Consider the following 25,087-nt stretch of genomic DNA (forward strand, 5'->3'; position numbering starts at 1 on the left):
GAGCTCAATAGTAACATGGAGATGACAGAGGGTAGAATTAGTGAACTTGAAAGATGAGTAGAAATGCCTGATCTAAACAAAGAGAAAATGGATTTAAAAAAAAAAACAGAGCTACATGAATCTGTGAGACAATAAAAATTAGATAACATTCATATTTTGGGAGTCTCAGAAAAAAGGAGAAAGGGGACTGAATAAGTATTTTAAAAAATCATGACTGAAAACTTCCAAAATTTGGTGAAATACATAGAGCTACAGATTCAGGAAGCTGAGTTAATCTCAAACAGGTAGAGCCAAAGGGATCCATATTAAGACATATCATAATTAAAGTTTTCAAAATTAAAATCAAAAAGAAGTCTTGAGATCACTCAGAGAGAAAGGACTTATTACTCACAGGGGGAAAAGCAATATGAAAGAAAGCGAATTTCTCATCTAAAACCATGAAGGCCAGAGGAAGTGGCATAATATTTTTCAAGTACTAAAAGCAAAGAATTTTCAAATGTAAGTTCTACATCTGGCAAAAATACCCTTCAGAAATGAAGGATAAATAAAGACATTTCAGTTGAAGGAAAGCTATGAGAATTTGTTCCTAACAAAACTACCTTTGGGTAACGGCTAAAGACATTCTCTAAACAGAAAGTAAATGATAATAAAAAGACCTGGAAACTCAGTATTTAAAAAATACATAGAAAAGAATGAAAATGAAAAAGTAACTTATGAAAACAAGTGAGATTCAGGTAAAGAAGTGCTGAGAGGAAAATTTGCAGCATTAACTGCTTACATAACTGAAGAGGAATGGTCCTAGAAAATATAATCTTGAAAGAGAAGAATAAAGTGGTGGGAATCACTCTACTGATACTGACTTAAGTAGCTGTAGTCATCAGGACACTGTGGTAGTGATGAAGGAATAGATACATAGATAATGAAACTGACTAGAAAACCTAGAGAAAGACCTAGAAGTATGCCCAACTGATTTTTTAAAAAGGTGCAGAAGGAATCTAATGACAGAAGGAAAGCTTTTCAATAAAGAGTTCTGGAGCAATTGGATATCCATGGAGGGCGGAAACCACCTCAACCTAAAAATCACACCTTGTACAAGAATTTACTCAAAATAGATCATGGAGTTCAATGTAAAATGTAGAACTATAAACTGTAAACCTTTAGAAGAAAAATAGAAATATTCAAGATACAGGACTAGTCAACTGTAGTCCATAAACAGAAAGATTCATCCAACTGCTATTATGAAAATACTGTGTTCTGAAATGTGTTTTGATTTATTGCATGCTCATATGTATATATGTATACATACATGCATACACACTAACATATGTTTTAAAATATTTAAAATTGTATCCTGTTTGTACTGGGAAAATGGTGATGCCAAGACATATCAGGTGACTTGATAATACTTTAAATGCTTTGTACACAAAGTGATGATTTTTATCAAAAGTACTCTACTTTTTCCACTTTCATTTTCCAGCAATCTGTAATTTTTAAATGTTCAGGGTCCGTTTATTTACCATCTGAGGGATGAACCTGTGTGTACTGTCTAGTACCTTCCTTAAGGCTATCTGCATTTCTTCGTTTCTTAGACTGTAAACAATGGGATTAAGCAGAGGTGTCAGCACTGTGTAGGTCACAGCCCTCAGCATATCTTCACGGAATGAGTCACTGTCCTTGGGCCTCAAGTAGATAAAACCAGCAAATCCGTAGTGCATGCACACCACAGTGAGGTGGGAGGAGCAAGTTGAGAAGGCCTTATACCTCCCCTTGGCAGAAGGCATCTTCATAATGATGGACCCAATGAAGACATAGGAAATCATAATTAAAATAAAGCTGCCCACCAGCACAAAGGCAGAGAGCATAAATATAGCCATTTCATGATAGGGCGTATAGTCACAAGCCAGGCAGACCACAGGTGAGATGTCGCAAAAGAAGTGCTGGATGATGTTGGAGTCACAGAAAGACAAGTTGAATACCATGATGACGATGCACAGAGAAACCAGACACCCAACCACCCAGGAGGCCGTCATCAGCTGAAAGCAGATCTTCCGGGTCATCAAGACGGGGTAGTGCAGCGGGCTGTGAATAGCAGTGTAACGGTCATAGGACATGGCAGCCATGATGAAGCAGTTGTTGCCTCCCAAGCCAAAGAAGAAGAACATCTGTGTGGCACACTCAGGAATAGAGATGGTCTTACTATCTGATAGCAAGTCCACTAACATGCGGGGGATGATTACCATAGTGGTACAGGTTTCTGAAAAGGCCAGGCCACAGAGGAAAAAGTACATGGGGGTGTGCAGGTGGCGAGTGAGCTTGATGGCCACCATTATGGACACATTTGCAGCAAGAATGGTTGCATGGGAGAAGAAAATCATCACAAAGAGGAGACTCTGCAGGTCTGGGAAACTGGAAAATCCCCACAGAAGGAAGGTGCTCACTGTGGTGTGATTGCCCATCCTCCTGGTGCATGTGGCAACTCTCTTCCAAAGGTGCAGGGTTCCTGAAGTTAGGACTCTGAGATGGTTATAAAATATCCTTATGTACCAATGTCACCAAGACTTTTAAGACCTGAGCTTCAAGAAACCTCTTCAGAGGAGAGCCTAAGAAAATGATGCTAAGTGCACTTGACTGAAGTCAAGTTCAGGAATCAGAGTGAGGAGAATGATTCTGGTATGAAAATCTATATAAATGACATACAGTCAGCCCAAATATCTCCTTGATTATACTCACAAAAGCATTCTTATTTCTCTCTTTTCCAATCAGCATCTGCATGTAAGAGGGAAACATGAATAAATTTGCTTTGTTCTCACCCACTGGATTTTGTGATGCTACATTTTGCAAATCCTCTTTGAGATAAAATGGCAACCTGGTACTCAGGGGTACTTCATAAACTACTGACTGAATGAATAAAATAATCCAATCACTTAAATCACTTAAAGTGAATATAACATTTTTTTTTTTAAAAAATTAGGCAGATCAGTGAAATTCTTCAGAAGAACTTTGATGTTTCCTTCAGCGAAATCCTCTTTTTATCAGTGTTTCACCCTGCAGTGGCTCCAAAAGTAATGATTGTGGCCATGACCTGACCACAAAAATGAATTTAACATGTTGTAACTTCTACTAGGTTTTATCCATAGTAATAATTAAAGCTTGAGACTTAAAATACCATTAGTTCTTAATACATATCAATAATTGTAAGTAATTAATAATTTCTCATTAAAGGTCTTTTTCCGGTTGCCTAATATATTAATGGACTAGCCTCGAGTCAAGATAATTTTGAAGTTACTGTCTTGTTTAGAATGGCATATTCTGGTCATAATGTTCTAATCAAATTTTGGATTTTTTTAGCAAAACCTCCAGGACATTTTGTAGCAGGTGTACTTGTTATGTGGTTTGCTTTGAAGTGCAGATCTGAATGGACTAAACCCAAATTCCTTGGATCAATTTTGTAAAGTATATTCCTATTTCAATTATTCATTAATCATCCAATCCTGTAAGAGATGAGGGCAGAAAAAAATGACATGAAGACATTTCATGGAATTTTGATTTTAACTTCAGTCATTGTTAAATGTGCAGGGAAAGAAAAATAGTAACGAATCAGTGGTGGAAAATGAAAGTTTGTGCAAGAGAAAGAGAAACACTGCTGGAAATTATTCTGTAGGACTAACAAATGTATTGTGACTTGAAGGGTTACTGGTTTCTCTTTGCATTGTAGTTATGGGCAAGGATTGATTACAAGAGGAATCATACCAGGTAACCAGCACCCACCTAATACCTATAATGTGCCGGACAATATGGTGGAGTTAGACAGAGCTGTCTCATGTAGTCCTCACAAGTCTATGTGTTTGGAATTTTCATTCTGATTTTATAGACAATAAAGTGAGGTACAGAGTGGTTAAATGACTATAGAAGTCATGAATTTTTTTAACACTAACTAAATGCTTATCACTGGCCAGGCAATTTTACACTTGGGAAACGCAATATGTAACCAGACACATGGGATCACTGTGACCCTCTCTGTGATGTGAGAGTGAATGATTACTTCGGTTTGTGGAGTCAGGGAAGCCCTCTCTGGGGAGGTAACATGCTTAAATGGAGAACAGAATGTCAGTTAGCAACCAAAAGGTAAAAAACAGGGTAGTCAGCATTACAGGCACAATTTACAGCTAAAACAAAGACCCTAAGATGGCAATTATCTACCCTAGCGATCTTCAACCTAGACGCATGTGTTTTACCTTTGAGACAACTCTACACTCTTTCCTTGAAGATTTTTCAGTCTATTTACCTTTAAAGGAAGTATTTTTCCATTCTTATTGTTTTAACTATCACTTACCTTGTATGTCTCTCCAATTCCCACCTCTACCCTAAAGGACTCTCCAATTTCCTTTGGCACATTTCCAGGCCAAAATGTCCTGCAAGTATTGAATGTAAGATTTTTCAGAACAGAACTGGCCATATTTCTGCCACATGTCAGTTTCTTCCTGTATTTCCTATTTGAATTAGTTGCAGACATCAGAGAGCTACCATCATACCCCAATTTTGATTTCTTCCTCATCTTTATACACCTAAGTTAACCTCCCAAATTCCAGATGCCTTTTTGTCATCATCTTTTTTGTTGTTTGTTTTTTGTTTTTATTCTTTCTGCTATTGTTCCGGACCTATTACACGGGGTGAATATGGTGCCTCCATAGTTGTCTCCTAGTTTGTTGGATTTTAATTTCATTCACCACATTGTGACCAGATATTGGATTCCTAAACACAGGATACATTAAGTCACTAATAGTGTCAATAATAACCGTATGATCCTTTAATCCCACTGCTGGTCATACATTGAGAGAAAACTCTAATTCAAAAAGATACACACACCCCAATGTTTACAGCAGCACTATTTATGATAGCCAAGACATGGAAATAACCTAAACGTCCATCGACAGATGATTGGATAAAGAAGATGTGTATATACACACACACACACACACACACACACACACACCATGGAATAGTATTGAGCCATAAAAAATAAAATAATGCCATTTGCAGCAACATGGGTGGACCTAGAGATTATCATACTAAATGAAGTCAGACAAAGACAGATATCATGGTGTCACTTATATGTGGAATCTAAAAAAAATGATACATACAAATTAACTTATTTATAAAACAGAAAGAGACTCATAGACTTAAAAAACAAAGCTATGGTTACCAAAGGGGGAAAGGGGTGTGAGGGGTGAATTAAGAGTTTGGAATTATCAGATACAAACTACTATATATAAAATAGATAAACAGCAAGTTCCTACTGTATAGCACAGGGAACTACATTCAATATCTTGTAATCTATAATGAAAAAAAATATATGTATAACTAAATCACTATGCTGTATGCCAGACACTAATACAGTATTGTAAATCAACCATAAAAGAAAGAAAATGCAAAAAAAAAGTGTCAAAAATAGTGAATGACTACATACTGCTTATAGGAGGAAATCAGATAGCCCAGCATGATATTTGATGCTCATCACAAATAGCTCCCAAGGCACTGCTCCTGGCTCATTTTCCACCACATCCCTCCACCTACCCTACACTCAAACAGTAGTGCCCTCTAGTTTCCAAACATATAATACTTCATGCTGATGTGCTTCTGCACATGGGGTTCCCTCTGCCACAACTTCTCCTCCATTTTCTTTCTTTCTTTTTTTTTTTTTTGGCATTCTTTTTTATTTAAGTATAGTCAGTTTATAATGTTGTGTCAATTTCTGGTGTGCAGCAATATTTTGTTGTTTTCATAGTATAACTTTTGTACTTCTTTTGTTAAATTTATTCCTAAGTAATAAATTGTGGGGTTTTTTTTCCATTTTATTTTCTATCAGACTTTTACTCATTTTTTAGGACCTAGCTTGAATTACTTTGATTCCTCATCCCCCGGGTTGCCCACATTTTCTAGATTCCAGGATCCTAACTAAAAAATGTCTCCTGCATTCTAGTCCATCACTTGTGGATTTTTGCTACAACCTCTACTTTCCCTCTTTCAGTCCTTTCCTTCACCTACTACCAGCTTTTCTATGTCCAATCTACAATCATTCTACATCTCATAACCTCTCTCATTAATTTTGGTTGAGAACTTTTGACTTTTTTTTTTTTTAACATTTTTTATTGATTTATAATCATTTTACAATGTTGTGTCAAATTCCAGTGTAGAGCACAATTTTTCAGTTATACATGAACATATATATATTCATTGTCACATTTTTTTTCTCTGTGAGCTACCATAAGATCTTGTGTATATTTCCCTGTGCTATACAGTATAATCTTGTTTATCTGTTCTACAATTTTGAAATCCCAGTCTATCTCTTCCCACTCCCCGCCCCCTTGGCAACCACAAGTTTATATTCTATGTCTGTGAGTCTATTTCTGTTTTGTATTTATGCGTTGTTTTTTTTTTCTTTTTTAGATTCCACATATGAACGATCTCATGTGGTATTTTTCTTTCTCTTTCTGGCTTACTTCACTTAGAATGACATTCTTCAGGAGCATCCATGTTGCTGCAAATGGTGTTATGTTGTCGGTTGAGAACTTTTGACTTTTATCATACTTTTCATGTATGTTAATGATAACATGTTTTTTCATATATCCTAGAACAGCAGTGATGGAAGATTCTGTCAGTATGGCATTATTTCCATTCTCCCCAGTCACTCTGGCAGGCACTGGAGAACAAGATGCTTGGAACATTTTTTCAGCCCTTCTGTTTATTTTTCCCAAGCCTTACCCTCTTTATTCACCTGGCTTTGCCTTGAGTTTGCCATTCTGTTCTCTTTTCAGTTCTTGAGATCTTCCCCCTGTACAGTTTTCTGGGTTGCATCTCTGCCAGGAGTAGGGAATTGATAACATTCTTAATTTCCAGCTTATCCATTTTCATAGTTTCTATAATATTTTATAACAGGCTTTTAACACCCGTGGGTACTTAATTATTAGAAGGCACAGAATAATGTTCATTATAAAGAGAAACAACTCTAAAATTCCTACCTTTCACAGAAGGAAAATCACCTTCCATTCCCATAAAATCACGAGTTCATTAAGCTGGAGGAAGACCTTAGTCTCACAATTCAGGCATGGCTTTCTGCAGTACTTCCTGTGATTTCATGTGTCTTACAATTTTGGGGGTAAGTTTTAAGGCAACTCTTCCCTTTGAATGCCTGTGATGAGTCCCCTTCGACATTACTCTCCTATAATATAAAAGGTTGTGTCTTCTCCTTTCCTTAAAAAAGAAGATTTTAATGAGAGTCCTTGGAGACCATTATCTTGAGACTACTACTTTAGATGCCAGGAGTCTGTGGATCTGTCATCCCATGTGATGTCCTCAAAAATATTTTAAAAATCCTGACATACCACAGAGACTTTTTTTTAGTGATGTTTGCACTTACAATTTTGAATAACGATTGAAGTGATGGAGACTTAACTTGTTAAAAAAAAATCTTGTCTTGTAGATGATTCCCTCAGGGATATTCTGCTTCCTGTACAATATCATTTATTTTGTAATTCTGAAAATTTGCTGAGTCTTTGCGGTCTCCTCTTCCCAATACATGAGGGAATGGCATGTCATGAGAAGCTAATGCCTGGAGACGCATCCAGAAAAGGAGAGTAGAGCATGAACACATAGTATGAGCACTGTGATTGCTTTCTCAAGAGGCAGCTCTGCTGGGAAAGACCTTGTTGAAAAACAAAATCCCCAATTATTGCATTGCCATTTGTGATATCCACAAATGCCGTCTAATTGCCTCTCTCATCAGCTTTGGCCTTTAAAGTCTTCCACCACCTGTATTATCTTCCCTAATGTGCTATCAGGTCTTGTCTCCAGTATCTGCTCTCACAATCTCAAGGTAGTGGCAAGACAGTCAATACACTGTCTCCTGTTTAAATTCTGCACTTTGCTTGTTCTGTAGTCTGTTTTGTCTGTTTGAAAATCCCTTATCCTGAGTTTACCCGTCCAAACTCTTGTCCATTCTTTAAAATTCAGAACAAGTGCCACCTATCCAAGAATCCCTTTGTTTGCATAAGGTTAAAAACCGAGGGAGAAATTAGTCTTTATGTAGGATTTCTGTAAGGAGAGGCACTTACTGTGGATGGCCTCCACTGGATTCCAGACTCTCAGTGCTAACAGATGTGGTGTAGTTACCTCGGTAGTTGTAGATAAAGCTTTAAAAAAAAAAAAAAAAGCTAGCTAGACAGTTTTGTGTCTTTCCTAGATCTCTCGTACCAGACCAATGAACACATCTCCATTTTCTCTGAGACCTGGCTGCTAATGTTCACAGCCATAGTCTTTTGAGGATTGTACTTCACTGAAAGGAGCATGAGTGACTGGATATTTCTGGGAGCGTATATGCCCTCACTCCCAAGGTGCCCCATAGCCAACCACTGAATGAAAGAACGACTTAGAAACAACAACGGCAAACACACCCTACCGTTACATGGTGGGGCAGCTCTGCAGTGCCGTTCATGCTCCAGTGCTCTCTGGGGACCAGACTGAATCTACACTTCAGCAGACCCCACATCTTTACCTGGCTTCACCTCATTCTTTGTCCTGCTTCTCTCATTTTTACACTTTTCCTCTGGGATCACTCCTCACTAAATGTCTTGCAAACAAACTGCTGATTAAGGCTCTGCTTTTGGAAAAGTGTTGTAAAACAGTCTCAATGCATACATAGGAATGAAGACTGCATGTCCTTTACTATGCACACTCAAAATTTAAAAAACAGTTGAAAAAACAAGTATAGACACTCAGTTCTGATTGCTGGCCCACATTCCTTCTCAAAGGGAAGCTAGTTATAACCATAACCATCATTGCCGGTTATACAGACCGAATTTCTCTCTATGAGACTAATTGCATTTGTTCCTTGTGGTGCTCGGATTTATGCCTCTTGCTAAGTGACTCTGATTAGTAGAGACGGTATATTTTTCTTATGCAACTGTTCAGAGGACAGTGTGAATTCTGAGTTAATATAATTAATTTTCTATGGATGTCTGTGATGCAATCTGCCAAAGACGGATGAGGCCGCACGACGCTGCTGCTCTGTGTCTCTACCTTAAATCATCAGTTTATCTTTGCTGTTATTTTTATCCACTGCTCTTTCAAATGCAATGTCGCTCAGCTACAGGAAGGCTAATAGAAATAAGTGTCATTTCCTGCTAAATAATGGAGCTACATAATTCTCAATTGTGAGGAAATGTGCATATTAGATTTTTTTTTAATAACACTTTTAACCATCTTCCCAGAAATGGAAATGTAGAGCATTAATCACGAGCCAGTATATATATTTTTTAAATTGAGCAGATATTGGGAAATAAAGAAAGCCTGAACTTATTTTAATATTTTCAATTACATAAAGTATATTCTATAAATGCAATAAAGCTAGAAATCAATAACAAAAAGACAGCTATAAAACACCCATATATTTGGAAATGAATACACCATTAAAGAATGGATAGGACAAGGAAAAAACAGAAATTAGAAAACACCGAAATAATATATATATAAAACTTGTGCTATCGGTATATTAGTTCTTAGAAGGAAACTTATTCTAGAAATGATAGAAAAGAAAAAAGCTAAATTTAATAACGTTTGCATTAATTTTCATAGGTAGAAAAAATAGTAATATAAAACCCAGAGTTGTATAATAGTTATAAAATTACTAATGGATATTAATCAAATAAAAAATCAACACAAAATAGAGATGACCAAAAATTCCAAATATTTGTTTTTTAGTGATGTATTGGACTTATTATGGCAATTTTGGGGGGAAAGAAAGCCTAAATAATCAAAATAAGAAAGGTATAACTACAGACTTGTGGATATTGATAAGATCAGAAGAGTAATTGTGAATCTCAGAGCAATTATGCAAGAAAAAAGAAGTAAAAGGTATTCAAATTGGAAAGGAAGAAGTAAATCTCTCAGTGTTTGCAGATGATACAATATTATATATAGAAAACCATAAAGATTCCACCATAAAACTGTTAGAATTTATAAATGAATTCAGTGAAGTTGCAGGATGCAAAATCAATATGTATAAAAATCAGTTGTGTTTCTATACACTAATGCACTATCAGCAAGAGAAATTAAGAGAACTGACCATTACCACTGCTTCAAAAAGAATAAAGTATTTGCAAACTATATATTGGACAAGGCGTTAATATTCAAAATATATAAAGAAATCATACAACTCAATAGCAAGTAATTCGATTGAAAAATGGGCAGAAGATCTGAATAGACATTTTGTTTGTTTGATTTTTCCAGTCATCATTGACCATGCTGCATTTATAAGTGGAAACCCCTTATGAACAAATTATATCTGCTTGAATGGCACCTCAGGAAATAATACCTGTGGGGCACCTCATTACATTCGTTGGGTTGATATCTCTGGTATTTTAACTTGGAAGACAATGTAAATGTTCTGTGTCCCAGAGCAACTTAAGGACTGAGTGTTCTGTGAGAGCTCTTGAGGAGCTCCGCTTCTGACTTGGTCCAAGCCTGACCACAGCTGCAGCCTGCAAAGCACCTTTGAGTGCTGACTTGATCCAACCAAACATTCAGAAATCATTTTAAAGGCACTTTAATGGCTGCTTCTTGCCCATGAGCTCCTGCCAGACAATCCACTGACCAGTCCTCCTAGATGACAAAATCTATCAGCCGTCATCACCAGAATCTAGCTCATTCTTTAAAATATATTGGATAGGTAGAGCTTATATATCGTTTTTTTAAGTGGGAAGATAGTAATACAGTCCAAGTCTACTTAAAATTCAACCTAGTTTCACAAAGTACCACTGTATCATGTCACAACCCACCAAGGATTTCAAAGTATCTCGTTATGCAGTATTACCGAATTCATGGATCAGTGTGTCTGTTTATGGTATACAGTGGTAACTGTACTGCATTAGACAGGACTTCTCATTTCCTTGCACTTTGCAAAAACATGAAGTGTAACATGTAAACATGTTAAAGATTCATAATAACTGACTAATGATTTTTCACTTAGCAAAATCAACTAAAAGAGCACAGCATTTTAGAGAATAGTTACTTCCTGGCTGAGAAGTTGCCTGAGTGAAGTTTGAAAACAGGAGGAGAGGAGTGGAAGGTGAAGTCACTCCCTCTGCTTGGTGATAGCTGAAGGTGAGCAAAAGTGGCCTGGAAAAGGAGAGAGTGAAAGAATAGATACCTAAGATTTCTTCATGTGTGAATTCAAGGAATGAGTAGACAATATTTTCTCCTCAGTGTTCAAAAATCAAATTGCAGAACTGGGAACTAACATGTAAGCCATAGAAGAGCAATTAGACTAAAAAGATACCAAAGAAACTCAAAATAGAGACGTACTTTCATTTCCTTTGCTTGCAATTGTACGATTCTTGATAACTAATATTTTCCCTGTAATTATATTTTGAATGTGATGTTCCTGGTTATGCTATTATTACACATACTTGCAACAGAAGTATTTTTTTCCAAAGATCTAAAATTTCTGTTGAATATTAGGCTTCTCCTCTTCATGTATAAGGAATAATATACTCAAAAGACATAGACAGGCTTTTCCTCTGACTTATTCATCTTTCTCTATATACTTTATCACCTTTTTTCCCCCCAAATGCATGGACTTTAATAAGCCTTTTTAGCTTCACCTACTTTCCTCCCAGGCTTTTCTACTTTATTAAAATAAACTGTCTATAGAAATGTGCAGATGATGATGATGGTGCTCGATTTTTTTTTTAACTCAAGCATGAAGTGGAATTCTATTTGGAGACAAGCTAAGATGTGACTGCAGCACCCACTACACCTTCTCACCTAGACTCACAGACAACTTAAACTTTTTTTACTGATTTGAACATGTGAATTAATTACAGTGTTTGTCCCTTTTCTGATAGTGAATTTTGAGTAAACATTTCTATAATATGTTGTAAGAAATGTTTGGATAGTAAGTGTTTAGAATGAATGTGTTATCTATGTTAGAAACTGAGTGTGGGAACTTCCAGTGACCTACCTGGAATGAAATTATGGTAGAATACTGCTTTCCCTAGGCTTTTCAGCCTAAAGGAATGCCTGCAGTGCACTTCAGTAATGTCTTTCCTGTACAGTGCTTCCTTTCCATTTTCACTGCCACTTCTGCCACTGCTTAAATTTTGTTGTGTGTAATCCCATTGGAATTACTGTAACAAATGCATCAACGTTCTTCCTGCTTCTGGTATAAGCTTCAGTTTTGGAGCTTGATAATATTTTCATATTTAAAAATAATTCATATTTTCATGTAAATTAAATAATATATGGGTATACCAGAAATAAGAATAGAAAAATGCAAAAAAACCTATCGGTGCTAGGTATCTCATGTTTGTGTTCCCAGGACAAATTTCTACCCATTTCCACCTGATTTAATCCCAAGAGGCCGATTTTTATGGACTGTATCAATAGGCTCCCTTGCTGATGGCTTCTGGTTTGGTTAATTAGTGTGTGAGTACCGGCAGAAATGTACTGAGGTTTGGCTGCTTACCTGCTTCTTCCCTTCTGGATCACCTGGGTTGACCAGAATTCTTTACAGAAGGCTACAGCTCCTGACAGGTAGTCCTGTCATCATAGCTCTCCAGGTTCCAGTAATTGCCCACATCCTTACCTCTTCAGGTCTTGGGCTAATCAATAGCCCTAGAGTGCAGAATTACCCTTGAAGTTTTTCTGAAATCCTGGTACAACTTTGTAAATAGTCCCTTTGTTAAGCTCTCCTTAGTTATCTAGACTGAGCGAGCCATCTACTTCCTTCAGATACCCTGTTTGATACACTATTTTCCATACGTTATCTCTTGCTAAACCTCAATATTTATTCTCCCAGGTTTTTTTTTTTTGCCAACCCCCCCAAATCTCTTTTTTTTTTACAAAATAAAATCATTTTATAAATATAAATTTATGAAAAGATTTATTTCCCATGTTGTGGCAGATTAAAGGCACAAATTCTCTGAGACTTCTCCCGTTAAGAGGTGCAGTATAATTCCTTTCACCTTGAATCTGGACTGGCCTTATTGGTATGCTTTACGTATAGAATACAAGGAAGTTAATGATCTGAGAATGTCAGATCTCAGCGATAAGAGGCCATGCAGCCTCTCCCTGGGTCTCCTGGAAGATTTCCTTATGGAGCTCTGAGTTGCCATATAATAAATTTGGCCACTCCCATGAAAACCATGTGGAAAAGCCCTGAGGCAATGTAGAGAGGGAGCGGGGACTAGCTAAGCCCACCCTTCAAACCCTTCCCAGTAAGGTAGCAGGCATGTGAATGAAACCATCTTGGATCCTCTACCCTAGGCCAGCCACCCAGTGAACACCACTGTGCAATCCCAGTAAAGCCATGAGGGGCAGAAGACTCACCAAGCCAAATCTTGCCTGAATTTCTGAATCATAAGATATAATCAAATAGTCGTTACTTTAAACACTAAGATTTAGAGTAGTGTGTTAGGCAGTGTAGAACACCACATCGGAACCTGACACGTGAAAGGGATACTTTGCCGTAACAGAAGCCAAAGGCACGTGCATCAGCTTTAGAGCTGAACCATGGATAGAATCGGAGCTTTGGGGAGACTTTTACTGACTTCTGGAGGGTTCTTATAAGATGGTGAGGGCTTGAAGTGAAGAAAATATTTTTGAAACCTAAAGAAGACACTTGCCAGGTAGTGGTGGGATGTTTGTCAATATTGTCACCTGGGGTAAAATGGAAATATAAAAGGTGCCTCATATACTCTTGGATTCAGCTGGGAAGATTTCCAGGAAGAATGTAAAAAGTTCTACCTAGTGTCTTACAGCTGTCTGTGCTAAAGTATAAGAAGGGAGATGTGAACTACAGAAGGATTTATTTAGTTCTTTTGAAAAGTTTTAAAAATATAAAAGGGAGCCAGATCTTCCTGGGTTTGAAAATAAGGCTATTTCTCATGCCCATTATCTTCTAGAAAAATATTCTCAAGATAAAAAATGGCTCCAGATCAAAGGTCAAATCCAGATTATAGCTGTAAGATCCTTTGTTAAGACCTAAGACCTCCATGACCCTTTCAGCTATACAGAAGTCATTCTAAGAGTCTTAATGGCATGTTTCATAGACCCTTTCTTTCTAAAATAAGGCTTTAAAAATCTCAAGGGTATTTTCTCACAGCAGCCTCACAAAGTACAAGAGGAAGAGTTTCCTGGAAGAGGTTTATGAATGTGGATTTTGTCTAATTGAATAAATTATGATTTGATACATAGAAAGCCCACAAAGTTGTTTTAATAGCTTTATTGACATGTAATTCATTTACCACATAATTCTCCCTTTTAAAGTATACAATTCAATCATTTAAAAATATTCACAATATATGCAACAATCACCATGGTCAATTTTAGAACACTTTCATCACCTTATAAAGAAGTCCTGTATTTTTTTTAAACACTTTTTATTGAGTTATTGTCATTTTACAATGTTGTGTCAAATTCCAGTGTAAAGCACAATTTTTCAGTTATACGTGAACATACATATATTTAATGTCACTTTTTTTTTTTTGCTGTGAGCTACCACAAGATCTTGTATATATTTCCCTGTGCTATACAGTATAATCTTGTTTATCTATTCTACATATGCCTGTCAGTATCTACAAATTTTGAACTCCCAGTCTATCCCTTCCTACTCCCCTCCCCCTTGGCAACCACAAGTTTGTATTCTGTGTCTATGAGTCTGTTTCTTTTTTGTATTCTACATATAAGCAATCTCATATGGTATTTTTCTTTCTCTTTCTGGCTTACTTCACTTAGAATGACATTCTCCAGGAACATCCATGTTGCTGCAAATGGCGTTATGTTGTCAGTTTTTATGGCTGAATAGTATTCCATTGTAGAAATATACCACAACTTCTTTATCCAGTCATCTGTTGATGGACATTTAGGCTGTTTCCATGTCTTGGCCATTGTAAATAGTGCTGCTATGAACATTGGGGTACAGGGGTCTTTTTGAAGTAGGGTTCCTTCTGGATATATGCCCAGGAGTGGGATTACTGGGTCATATGGTAAGTGTATTCCTAGTCTTTTGAGGAATCTCCATACTCTTTTCCACAGTGGCTGCACCACGAAATCCACCCTACATGCCAGAAGCCATAAGCAACTACCAATCTACTATTCTGTCTCTATAGATTTCTCTATTATAAATGGAATCATATAATATGTGGTCTTTTGTGACTGGCTTCTTTCACTTTGTATAGTGTTTTCAGGGTTCATCCATGTAGGATGCATCAGTACTTCATTCCTTTTAATGGCTGAAAAATGTTCCATTGTATGGAAAGACCACATTTTATTTATCAACACTTAAGCTGATAGGCATTTGGTTGTTTTTAATAATCTGGCTATAAACATTAGTGTACAAGTTTTTGTGTAGACATGTATTGTAATTTTTCTTAGGTATATGTATCTAGGAGTAGAATTGCTGGGTCAAATGATAACTCTATGTTGAATGGTTTGAAGAACTGCCAGACTGTTTCCCGAAATGGCACCACCATTTTACATCCTGACTAGTGGTGTATGAGGGTTCCAGTTTCTTAACATCCTCAACACTTGTTATTATCTGCTGTTTTAATTCTAGCCATCCCTGTGGGTATGAAGCGGTATCTCATTGAAGTTTTATTTGAATTTCCCTGATGACTCCCACAAAATTTTTAAAGAAATTATACCAGCTTGAATTGCAAGGGACAGTGCAGGGTGAAGAGGTCTTTGGACTCTCAAACTACAATAGGCAGGAAATAGGCCAAGAAAACTACTTAGCTATAACTGGGGCTATATTTTCCTGAAAAAGGAAGAATGAGTCCAAGGATAGAACTAAAAGCTCAGAAGGTATAGCCAAGAGCCACAGAGAGACTTATTAACAGGGAGTAGGACTGGATCCTGATCAAGAAAATAGCAAACAGGTGTCTAGTGGGATTTTGGAATTTCTATGGGCCAGTGTTTTTATGTGACTCTTCTGTTCCTTCTTTATGACAAGAATATTTACTGCAGGGTTTCTGTTCCTATATCAATAGTGTCTGATAGATGTGTAGGGGTCATATGACTTATCTCTTTAGTTTGTAGGTCTTCAAATAAAGAGGGACTGTATTTGAGGAGTTGTGTCCAAGGAACCTCACCCTGAAACTGATTTAGATTTTATGATGATGGACTCAGTTCTGATACTGTACTGGCATAATATTTTGAGGGGACGTGAGAGGGTATGAATGCATTTTGCCTAATGCACCATCATCTCAGATCTTAACTAAGGACCTCACAGTTTCCCTGCTACCATTCTCCTCTTTTATAATCAATTTGCATACAACCAGAGTGATCTTCAAAAATATATTCACATTAGATTAGCACAATTTAAAAAAACCTATAAAGGCTTCTATTCCTTTTAGAATAAAATTCAAACATTTTTCCATGGCTGATGAAGCTCCCCAAGATCTAACACTTGCCATGTATCTCTCTTCTCCTGGTTTACCATGGCCTCTTATTTCTTAAGATTACCAGCTTCTTTGCACTAGCCTTTTCTGCCTGGTAGCTTTCCCCTAACTTTCCCTATCAATGGGTCTTTCTTGTCTTTCAACTTTCTGCTCAGCTGTCACCTCCTTCAGTGGCCTTCCTTGTCACGCTCTAAGGAAACACCACCCACACCACCAGAGTTACCCTTTATAAGTCATATCAATCCAAATGCCTCAAATTCCAACCACTTATCATGTTCTGTATTCATTTATTCTCTAAAGTCTCCCCCTCTAAAATATAAACTGTGAGAACTCTGTTCTACATATCAACATATCTTCAGTGTTAACTCAGTTCCTAGAATACAATAAAGGCTCAACAAATACTTTTGAAATGAATGGATGATTGTCCCATCTCTACTTGTGAAATGACTTCAAGGCTTTGATCTGATATTCCTCTTGGACTTCAAGGGCACAATGGCAGAAAATTATCAATGTTTGAGCCCCTCCCCCTTCTCCTTGAATTACTCAAAAACATGCCAAGAGTTATATGTAAATCTTGACAGATTTGGAAATTATTGTCTATCACTGGTCTTTGACTTGAATTAATTCCCAATTAGCAAAGCTCAAATGATACCAGAGATAAAATACAGAAGACCTATGAACACTCTTACCTCTAAGATATGGGTCCCTAGTATCCAGAGGGACTTTAGAGTTCACATAACTAAGTTCCAGTAGTCACTGGACTTAGGATGCACCTGGAATTTCTATAGCACAGTTAGAAATGTTGTTTATGAAAAATTAAATATTACATTAACACCTCAAAAGAGGCTCAAAGCAAGTGATAATACTGTCTCTTAGCTCAATTATACCTGATGCCTGAAAGAGTAAAGCCATATATTTCTGAGACCAGTCCTGCTTTTAGAACCTAACAAGATCAAATGGGAGACTGCAAAACTGAATAGGCTCATCCTGGGGCAGATTTTCATATGATATGATGATGGACTAGATAATTATTAATGACTAAGTGGAATTCTAATAATGTGCCAGTATCTTTGGACTTTTATGATTATTTTGCTGTGGGGGGTCCATAGGCACACAGCAGAGGGTGGACTGTGACATCCTTGAAATAAATCTTTGGTCTCTGCCTACAGTTTCTGACACAGGGCTTCTAAAACCTTCATAATTTCCAGAGTGATAGGGGCATTAGGAGCACCTTTTATTCTTATATTTCATCTTGACCGTGGTTTCTGACTCAGGACACCTAAGTCCCTTAGAATTTTGTGGGTGATAGGAGCATCTTTTGTTCTAATGGAATGACTCTTGGTGGGATCCAGGATAGCTTCAAGATAGAGCTGGTCACCAAAAAGAACAACCATTAGAAACTTAGAACTTTCTGCCCATCTTCTTCACTGAGGGGAGGAGAGAAGGGCTGGAGATTAATTTAATATGGATCAAGTAGCCCAAATAAAAAACTTAAACTATTGAATGGAGAGCTTCCAAGTTGGTAAAACACATTCTCCTGCCAATAAAATGCTGCTCTAAAACTTCATAGTAATAGAATCTCCTGCCATGGGGACCCTTCCAGACCTGGTGCTATGTATCTCTGCATCTGGCTATTAATTTGTATCCTGTGTAATGTCTTTTATAATAAAGATGTAAATGTAAGTAAATGTTTCCATAAGTTCTGTGAACCATTCATTCCAGCAAATTATCAAGCTGAGAGATAATTGTGGAACCTGACTTTGTGGTTAAGTTGGACAGAATTGTGGGTACCCTGAAGACCCATTGCTTGCAACTGGTGTCTGATGTGAGTGCTTTTGTGGGACTGATTCCTTTAATCTATGATGTTTGACACTACCTCCTGGTAGTTTGTGTCACAGTTGCAGTAAGAATAGGGCATCAAGTTGATGTCTGAATATTTAGAATATATTGGTTTCCCAGTTGGTTGGTATGGGGGCAAAAACAACATAAATTTTTGTTAGAAGTGTTGTAAGTAGAGAAACAGTTTTCTTATACCCATTACTTAGTCATTTCATGTGCTTAAATTTATCTTTGTTGTCTTTCAGTCTTTGTTATATATTTCCTACTTAAAATTTGCAATAATATTGTAGGTAGTCTACATTTTTACTTAGCTGTAATTACAAATACTTTTCATTTTATTTTTAAATTATGTTTTCCATGCCTCACTTCTCTCAATGCATTATGCTGAGACAAGGACTTTCTGATCTAAGTCTTGCTTTCAGATGCTCTAAAGAGTTGCAACAGTATTTGCTTCTGTTGGGAGTTCCTATACTCCAGAAAAATCTCTCCTCACCATTTCCATTATCATGATGATGATGTAAATGAGGGTAGATTATAACCCAAGAAATGCATTTAGTACAGTCTTTGACAACATTTCTAGTTTTTTTTTAATGGGTTCTAATTTCTTTGTAAAGCGAGATTATGGAACTATGATTGCTGTTAACATGTTAATTGCAATGTTTAGAATTAAGATAACCCTTTTCAATTTCTACATATAAGGAAGACTGCAGTATTCCAAATGGGAGTATTTGTTTTTAACATGTGTTTAAATATGTATAGACTTTCAGTCGAATCATGTGATTGTGGTGTCCAGACCTGAGTCCCTATGATGGGAAACAACCCAGTTTTCCCATTCTCATCCTTGTTTTGCAGTCTTCACAGCCTAGACCTTCTTGAGAATAGAGTTTGTTCAAAAGACTCATACAAAGAAACAGCTGAGGCTTCTTACCCTGCTCGGATCCTCCAGATCAGTGATAGCGCTTTAGTCACTGGACTGATTGTGGCATTTTAGATCAAGTGCCAGAAATCAGAGGACTTCATTCCATTCAAACAGAAGACTTGAGTCCACATCTCTCAAGACAAACTGTTGGCTCTCTCTAGGACCCAGTATTCTCATCTGTAAACTGAGGTAAATTTATAATACCAGCATCATAGGATTGCTGTGAAAATTAAATGGAGAAGTTACAGTGGTATTGGACCCAGACTTCCTGAATTCAAACACTGGTCCACAACTTCCTAGCATGATTTTGGGCAATGTACTTAATGTCTCTGTGACCCAGATGATTTATTTGTGAAGTAGAAATAATAGCCTTTCTTGATTGGATTTTTGTAAGAGATAAACCAGTTAATAAACTAATGTGCTTAGAATAGGGCCTGGCGCATAATATGTACAAATTATTGCTTACTAAATAAATTAAAAAGTCCTAACACCTACAGATATTAATACATAATAGTGAAAATTACTACTATCATTATTGCTGATTTCATGGTGTCTCCTAAAGTTTACAAATGTATAAAAGTGAGAGAAGTATGGTTTTAATTTGATCAATCAGTCAAGCAACATTTGGTAGGTCCTAAGTGTGATACTGCTAAACAAACACTTCATAGGTCACCTGAAATGGATCCTAAGAATATATTCTGCCAGTTGCCTTTCTCAGGGCTTCCTTTACCTCTCTGTTCCTCAGACTGTAGATGAGGGGGTTCAACATGGGGATCACCACTGTATAGAAGATGGACACCACTCTGTTCTGGTCAGTTGAGTAGCTGGACTTGGGCATCACGTAAATGAAGGTGATAGTTCCATAGTAGAGAGTAACGGCGGTGAGGTGAGAGGTGCAGGTGGAGAAGGCCTTGTGTCGCCCTTCAGTGGAGCGCATCTTCAGGACGGTGATGAGGATGCAGGTGTAGGAGAGAGCTATGACAAACACTGTGACCACGATGATGGATCCTGAAGAGATGGAAGGGATAATTTCAACAGTGGAGGTATCTGAGCAGGAAAGTTTCAACAAAGGGGAGAAATCACAGAAAAAGTCGTCTATCTGATTTGGCCCACAGAAAGACAGACTCAGTAAACAACTAGTAAATGTCCAAGCATTCACACCCCCACCCAGATAGGAAGCCCCCACCAAGAGGACACAGACTCTGGGGGACATGTGGGTGGAGTAGAGCAGGGGCAAGCAGATGGCCACATAGCGGTCATAGGCCATGGCAGCCAGCAGGAAGCACTCGGCTGTCCCAAACATGACCACGGAACAGAGCTGGGCTTCACAGCCAGTGACAGGGATGGCCAGTCCATGTGTAAGGAGTCCTGTAAGCATCATAGGTGTGACTGATGTGGAGCACCCACTGTCCACAAAAGCCAAATGGCTGAGGAAGAGGTACATTGGGGTGTGAAGCTGGGAACAGCTTCTTGTTAAGGTGATTATGCTGATATTGCCTATTAAGGTGACAATGTAGATTCCTAGAAATATCACAAAGAAGATGACACGAAGTGTAGGATCCCCTGTTAATCCCCAAAGGGTGAACTCTGTGACACCGGTGTGGTTTCCAACCTCCATCTCTTCTGGAAACTATTCCTGTTGAGGGAAATGTGAATATTCATTTTTGTGTGTTTTCAGAATATGTATTCCCAGATTTCTTTGGTTATTCCTCAGACTCATTACTTCCTCTGCCTAGCCTATAAATATGATGCTGTAGAAGACTTTTTTTTTTTTTGCTTCTTTCAGCTTTTCATAAAAAAAGAATAATTCAACCTCAGTCTGTGGGATCTCAACTACATTCTTTTATTTTTCTGATATTTATTTTAAAACACCATTCCCACCTTGACTCCTAGACAGATCTCTCTCCCAAGGTCCAGATCTATAGTTTCAGTTATCTCTTGGAAGACTCCAGTTACAAATCCCATAATTACCTCAGACCCAGACTTCTTATACTAAATTCATCCTTTCTTTGGCCCACTCTTCTTATGTTCTGTATCATTGGAATGACACCACAATCCACCCAATCTTTCATGTCTGAAACATGGGAGTGATTCTAGCCTTCTCCCCATCATTGTTAGCACATCTAATAAAATCCTGCTGATTCTGTCTACAATTTACATCTCAATTTTTTATTCACCTCCTCACTTACATTGCTAGTGTCCCTACTTAGTTGAGGCCCTGGTCACTTTTCCTCTTTATTTATCTGTTTACCTCCCTGCCTTCATTCTTGTGCTCTTATAATTCACAGTGCATCCAGCAAAATGATCTCTTGCTAACGTGACGGCGATGCCAAAGGGATTCTTTAAATTCTTGTGACTTCTCCAGCCTCCACAATGAACCTAACCTCTTTAGCACATTACAGTGCACACTTTCTGATGTATCCCCTGCTATGACTCTGCTTGTTTCTCAGAATATTTCCACCCATCACTTTCACTGATCCAATCTTCCTGAACTATTTAGAGTCCTCTCAATGCACTCTACTCTTCCTGGTCTTTGGTCATTTTTCTCCTACTTGCTTGGCCCTCATCCTCTCATTACTCTGGGTGATTTCTACTCATCCTTCAAATTCATGTCTCTCCAAAGTCTTCTCTGACATAAGGGTTAATCAGATAACTTTCCTTTGTGTTGACATCATGCTTTGAAGATGTCTAAATTGCCATTGTTTATAATGGGTACAGTTTTGTTGTTGTTTGCTTATTTACATTTCACTCTCCCCAATTAATACATATTCTTCTCAATAACTGTGTGTTTTGGCCCTCTATCAAAAATAATTAGTGCTTGGGAATAAAATGTACTGAAAGAAAACTAGTTAAATGAATGAATGTATGATTAGTGTAATGAATATGCTGTGGAGAACCAGAGATGAATATAATTTAGATTCTCTGCCCAGAGAAACCAAGCTTTGTAGAGAAGTCTTGAAGGTATTATTAGTGTGTGAAAATTCTGTAATAATTGTGTAAGGAAAGTAATGGCATACGTTGTTTCTAAATAAAAATTATATAATCATGTAGATGAAGAACTCTTGAAAATTCAAAAGAAATATTCCTCTCACATCTGGCTACTGTCACACAAGTCAACTATTATACATTTGGTAATTTATTTTCATAAATTTTTCCTTTGTATATATTTTAAAAAACTTTTATAACATTGTAGATAAAAATTTAACACTCCTATTTTTACTCAACATTTCCATATAAGAATTTTATCATATTTTAATTCCATACAAACATGATTTTTGAGATCTGCATGATAATGCATTAAGTGGTTGGACCTTAATTTAATCATCCACTGAATTTGGGCATGTCACTATTCACACAACCTTTTACTATCAGAACTAGTAACCCTACGAATTGTATAAAGCATCAGGAGGATAACATTACAAAATATGACAGATTTTTAAAATAATCCTCTTCCTTGGTATTTTCATTACAGCATAATTCAAAAGAATTATATTTGCGCTCTAAGATAAGTGTATCACCATGATTTACAATAATGAAAATATTAAAGCAATGTGCTCAGTGTTCAATGCAGCTCTTTGCTGCATTTTCATTAAAGAGCTTAGTACCTTCTCCATGTTTGCCATTTTGTTGCAACAAAGTTCCCGTGTTTTGAGGTGGTTTTGGGAAAGCATGATTAATGATAAATAATAAGAGAAGTCCCAGAAATTACTGCACTCCAATGCAGTAGTTCCAGTGCACACCAAGGATTCAGTGGAATTTTCAAGAAAATTGTATTTATGAGAATGAGGAAATAAAAGCATGAAAATATTTTTTAAATGTTTCTTTCAAATATTATAAAATGAAAAAAATTTAAATTGAGATTTTAGTGACCTGAAAATTTCACTTATTCATCTTTTATTTTCATTCACCTCAGCTACGTATCAATCCCTGCAGGTAAATTCTACAGTTTTTCAAATCCTTTTTACATGCAGGTCCTTTACATTTTTATCTATAATTAAAAACAAAAGAAAACTCACCTACAAATCTACTTTAACAATCCTTACAATTGATTTTGATTTATTTTAATTTTGTGGCATAGGGTAAATGGTATTTACATATTTATAATCATAGTATCTATTACATTTGGTAATTTACATTTTCACTTCTATCAATAAAATATTTCCCAATCCTGAATAATCTCATAGCTGAAATTCTGGGTGGAGTATACATCTAACTCCTTAGTATGGTTTTCATGGACCTTCATAATCTATCCTTAATTACTTTTCAAAACACGGCTTCCTGTATATGCTTCCTTGCAACTAGTGCTTTTAAGTGTCTGTCATGTTAACATGACACTAAGATTTTTCTACTCAGTGTTATTGGCTCTAATTTTCATAGAAAGACAATTCTCTGCTAAAACACCATTTCAACTCTTAAGGTTTGAAACACTTACCATAAATGATAAATATCAATACAAATATCTTCAAAATGTCTTAATTTCTTTAAAGTTTCTTACTTTAGAATTAGAAAGAATTTTGTGTTTTCAGTAGTGGGACTTAGTTCTTTGACAGGACGAATTGTGAGGTATAATGAACCAGTAGATGAGAACCTACAGCTCGTTAAATAATGTGTTCTGATTGATCTTCATTAAGTGCAGTCAGATTTTTCTAGCGACAGGCAAGCTTACTGCCATGGATGTTAGCTCTCTCATGAAAAATCTATTTTTAGTCTTATCACTTGATCCTCTGTCTGTTCAATGGCACAAACCATCTCCTTTCATATCAAAGCTCTGAAATATCTGAATACACCTAGCACGCCTCCACTGCTTTTCCTTCTCCAAAATTAAGCTTCCATAGTTCCCTTGCCCACTTGTGGCATACTTTTTAGATCCCTCAGAGTCCTCAGCCTCTGAAGATGCTCTGGTCTGAGGAACGAGGTCAAGCACTGAGCAGCATTTGTGCTCTATACCTTCTGACTCAAGCAGAGCTCAATGGGGCCAACCCTACCTTCACTGTGCTCACCGTGTGAGCTTCAGTCTGTGCTGACGGCAGTGATGGAGACTGGAGACAGAAAACTCAGAGCTTGGGCCTCCCCCTGGCTGTTTTAACTTGCACATGACGCTTAATCCCTCTGACTCCCAGTTTTTTCATTTGTAAAAGGGAATAATTTTCCCTATAATGCAGCTTTGTTGTGAGATTAAAAATGGTATCTGTAAAGTACTCGGAGGTGTTCGGTCACACATCAAACCTAAGTAACTATTTTCATTAAGTAAAAGTGAAGTGTTGATAGATTTTCAACTATTTACTGTTTTTATGAGAAGTATAATTTAATTTTTCTTTCAACACATGTCAGGAGATGTTTCAAAAATCTAAAAGAAGTCAGGAAGTACAGCATCTGATGCTTTCCCTGTTTGGGACTATGTCATTCATATCATATGCGTAATATGACAACTGATTCTTCCCTTATGCATCCTCTCCATTGGCGGCCCAGGGTTCTTTCTAGAGCTCTTCATTTTGGCATCCCATTCATGCTTCCCCACCTTAGAGATTCTGACTCGACTATTCTTTCTCTCAAAGGATGGGTCACATTTGATGATGATTAGAGGAAAGAGGCTGAGAGCCTCATCCAACCTGAATATCAGGTCATTTCTTTCTGGTGTCCTTTCTATAGTTTCTGTTCATTAGCTCAGCGGTTGCTGTGGCCACTGCGGATCATCCACACTTCTCTGGGGTCTCCTAGGCAGCCTGGTTCTGGTGCCTGGAATGACCATTCTGCAGTGCAGATCTTGCTGAGGCCACATTTTCCACAAGGGTCAAGAACTAAAGTTGGTGACAGAATTTCTTTAATCTTTAATTTCTCATTGAGCCAATAAAAATTTAAATTACTTAAGCAAAAT

General features: G+C 37.1%; 2 protein-coding genes and 1 long non-coding RNA gene across 3 annotated transcripts in view; 1 reads left to right on the forward strand and 2 right to left on the reverse strand.

The window, feature by feature from the left end:
* Nucleotides 1–25,087, forward strand: part of LOC135322588 (uncharacterized) — an 88,074-nt gene that overhangs the window by 5,082 nt on the left and 57,905 nt on the right. The window lies entirely within an intron of this gene.
* LOC105094009 (olfactory receptor 10T2) lies at nt 1,491–2,456 on the reverse strand. Its single transcript, XM_010985960.2, has one exon. It carries the CDS (start codon nt 2,454–2,456, stop codon nt 1,491–1,493), a length of 966 nt encoding a protein of 321 aa, XP_010984262.2.
* Nucleotides 19,896–20,830, reverse strand: LOC105093974 (olfactory receptor 5P1-like). Its single transcript, XM_064491862.1, has one exon. It carries the CDS (start codon nt 20,828–20,830, stop codon nt 19,898–19,900), a length of 933 nt encoding a protein of 310 aa, XP_064347932.1. The 3' UTR covers nt 19,896–19,897.

The sequence above is a fragment of the Camelus dromedarius genome, chromosome 12, assembly GCF_036321535.1.
Source record: "Camelus dromedarius isolate mCamDro1 chromosome 12, mCamDro1.pat, whole genome shotgun sequence".
In the NCBI taxonomy this organism is placed as follows: domain Eukaryota; kingdom Metazoa; phylum Chordata; class Mammalia; order Artiodactyla; family Camelidae; genus Camelus; species Camelus dromedarius.

Coding starts and splice junctions, on each gene's coding strand:
- LOC105094009 (XM_010985960.2), bottom strand. CDS start 2,456: ATGGGCAATCACACCACAGTGAGCACCTTCCTTCTGTGGGGATTTTCC.
- LOC105093974 (XM_064491862.1), bottom strand. CDS start 20,830: ATGGAGGTTGGAAACCACACCGGTGTCACAGAGTTCACCCTTTGGGGA.